Raw genomic sequence first — 463 nt, 5'->3', positions numbered from 1 at the left:
CCTGCTGCAGTGCATCTATCCTTTGCTGCAGCGTGGCATGCAGCTGCTGATGTCTCTCTTCTGCTGCAGCTGAGCCTCATAGAAAACCTCATTCTCTCTCAGCCTGCACAGCTCGCTATTCACTGCAGCGCGAGAACCCTCCACCTAATACACAAACCCTAAACCCTAAACCCTAAACCCTCAGTGCTGGAGAGAACAATACACCCACAAAAAAAATTAAAAAAAAAAAAACACTCACGCCGAAACACTAACCAAAGAAGAAAAACACAACCTAAACCCTAAACCCTAAACCCTAAACCCTCAAACCCTGATTCACAAGGATAAGTGAGCAAGCGCCAGGTATTAGGGTTTAGGGTTTAGGGTTTAGGGTTTAGCTATGCCCCTTTAGAAGCTGTCAATACTTTAAGGGTTTAGGGTTTACGGCGTTGGATGACCTATGCACTACTACAGTTTAGGGTTTAGG

General features: G+C 45.6%; 1 protein-coding gene across 1 annotated transcript in view; it reads right to left on the bottom strand.

Annotated features, from left to right (window-relative positions):
* The window catches only part of EMH_0066130 (uncharacterized protein), a gene marked incomplete at both ends in the record, with an annotated part of 3,958 nt that overhangs the window by 1,407 nt on the left and 2,088 nt on the right, over positions 1–463 (bottom strand). Inside the window, one exon of the mRNA XM_013498468.1 lies at positions 88–144. Within this exon, the coding sequence (XP_013353922.1) occupies positions 88–144 (57 nt within the window). The remainder of the gene's footprint in view (positions 1–87; positions 145–463) is intronic.

The sequence above is a fragment of the Eimeria mitis genome, genomic scaffold (assembly GCF_000499745.2).
Source record: "Eimeria mitis Houghton genomic scaffold, Emh_scaff3443, whole genome shotgun sequence".
Lineage (NCBI taxonomy): Eukaryota > Apicomplexa > Conoidasida > Eucoccidiorida > Eimeriidae > Eimeria > Eimeria mitis.
Note: the sequence above shows the minus strand (reverse complement) of the source record. Positions and strands in the feature narration are given on the sequence as shown.